The sequence below is a fragment of the Monoraphidium neglectum genome, assembly GCF_000611645.1.
Source record: "Monoraphidium neglectum strain SAG 48.87 unplaced genomic scaffold scaffold04742, whole genome shotgun sequence".
In the NCBI taxonomy this organism is placed as follows: Eukaryota; Viridiplantae; Chlorophyta; class Chlorophyceae; order Sphaeropleales; family Selenastraceae; genus Monoraphidium; species Monoraphidium neglectum.
This window is the reverse complement of record NW_014008887.1, coordinates 2,864-4,800: the sequence shown is the minus strand read 5'-3', so window position 1 is coordinate 4,800 and position 1,937 is coordinate 2,864. Positions and strand designations below refer to the sequence as shown.

At 71.9% G+C, this 1,937-nt stretch overlaps 1 protein-coding gene across 1 annotated transcript in view; it reads left to right on the top strand.

The window, feature by feature from the left end:
- Positions 1-424: 424 nt before the first annotated feature.
- MNEG_14759 (hypothetical protein) overlaps positions 425-1,937 on the top strand; it is a gene marked incomplete at both ends in the record, with an annotated part of 2,589 nt that continues 1,076 nt past the window's right edge. Inside the window, 2 exons of the mRNA XM_014036770.1 lie at positions 425-796; positions 1,138-1,801. Of these exons, the coding sequence (XP_013892224.1) occupies positions 425-796; positions 1,138-1,801 (1,036 nt within the window). The remainder of the gene's footprint in view (positions 797-1,137; positions 1,802-1,937) is intronic.

Genomic DNA, 1,937 nt, shown 5'->3' with positions numbered 1-1,937 from the left:
CCTCCGCCCGCCGCGCCGTCTCGCTCATCCTAGTGCCTCCGGCTGCTGGTGGAGCACATCAGGTCCGCGCGCCCCTACTCGCTCGAGAATACAATCAGCGCGGGCGCGCTGGCCAATGAGCTCTTCCGCCGCTGCGCCCTCGGAGAGATTGGAGGCGGGGCCATCCCCAACCGGATGGTGGGTGTGTAGCAGGAGGGCCCCTTCCACCTGGGACAGCCGCGCGTCTAGCGCGCCACGCACAACAATGATTTCTGTGGGGAGGGGGATGGGCCTGGGCTTTCATTACCACCGACTGTGTGCGGCTGGGCTTGACCGCGTCGAGATGCGAGCTCGCGCCGCCCGTGCACGCCCGCATGCGGTAATCCCACGGCGCTCGCTCACTGCCCCTCTGCCGCGCGCCCCCTGGTATCTGCAGAGCGGGGCCATGGTCGATCAGCTGGTGGGAGCTGCTGACGTAGTGGTGATAAATGACTCCGCGCCGCTGCCGTGGCTAACCCAGCAGCAGCAGCAGCGGCGGCAGCAGCAGCAGCAGCAGCAGCAGCAGCAGCAGCGCCGCGGAGGTGGAGGTGGGGGCGGCGGCGGCGGCGGCGGCAGTCGCAGCCGCGGCGTAAAAGTGCAGGGGTTCTACCTGGTCGAGGCGCGGCTCCTGTTCCTGCCGCACAAGGATGGCGCGCGGGGCTGGAACGTGCTCCTCACGCTCGCACTGCGCAAAGACCCCCTGCCGGACGGGAACTCGGGGCTGCACTCCCTGTGCAACGGTGGGGCGGCGCGCGTATTCGGGAACATTCAAGTGACGGTGAGCACCATCAGCAGGGGATGGCCAGAGGGTCCAGCGGCAGCACCCAGGCTGGGAGGCAGTGATTGCCATGACGACGGACCCCCGCCCGGCGGGGCTTGCTTGCTGCATTGCGCGTGCCTACGCATGCAACCGCAAGTGCAGCAGGGTGTGTGCCCTTGCATGCAGGCGGGCGCGAGGCGCATGGGCATGCGTGGCTGGCTTTTGTTTTGTCCTCGCGCGTTGTTTTCTGTGCAATTGCGCCCAATCCCCCCCTCCTGAGCCGCTGCCAATGTGGTGGTGGTCGCCCTCTGCTTGATTGCCTCTCATACGTCCGCTCGTCCTTCCTTGTTGCGCGACAGGAGCTGCGCGGGCAGCCGCGCACTGGCGCGTACGGCAGCGACCCTGCGCCACCTGCGGCGGTCGTCCCCGTTTCTCGCGCTGGCGGCGGCAGCAGCAGCAGCGGCGGCGACGACGGCGCAAGCGGTAGCGGCGCGAGCACGGCGGCCAGCCGCGCAGCGGCAGGCGGCGGGGCGAGCACGAGCAGCAGCAGCGCCGGCGCTGGCGCCCCACCGGCGCCAACGCCGGCGCCCGCCGCGGCCGCTACGGCCGCCGCAGCTTCTGCTCCCAGCGCCGGCGAGGCCTGGCTGACGTCGCAGAGGCAGCTGCTCGAGTGGCGGCTGGGCCTGACCACCGGCACGCCGGTGCTGCTCGTGGATCCCGCCTCGGGCGTCATAATGGGGCGCGCCGAGGCAGTTGACGCGCCATTGCCGAACGACGCGCGCGCCGCTGCGGGCGCAGGGCACGCGCCGACGCCGCTCACGGTGGGCGGCTGGCCCCCCAAGGGGCGGTACATGCTGGCCCTGCGCGTGACTGAGGTGCGGCGTGAGGGGCCGCTGGGCGGCGGCGTCGTCGACGTCCACCACCCCATCTTTGTGGCCGCGGCGTGCCCTGTGGTGCAGCCGCTGCCGGCGCAAAAGGCGGTGATCCTGGGCTCGCCGCTCAAGAGCGGCGGCGGCGGCGGCGGTGAGGGGGGCGGCGACGACGAGGCGCAATCGCCGCCGGGCAAGAAGGGGCCGGGCGGCCAAGAGAGCCGCAGCCAGGGCGAGCGCGCGCCGCGCCGCCGCGTCCAGCTTTTCCCTCCGGCGGGGGGCAGTGGCGG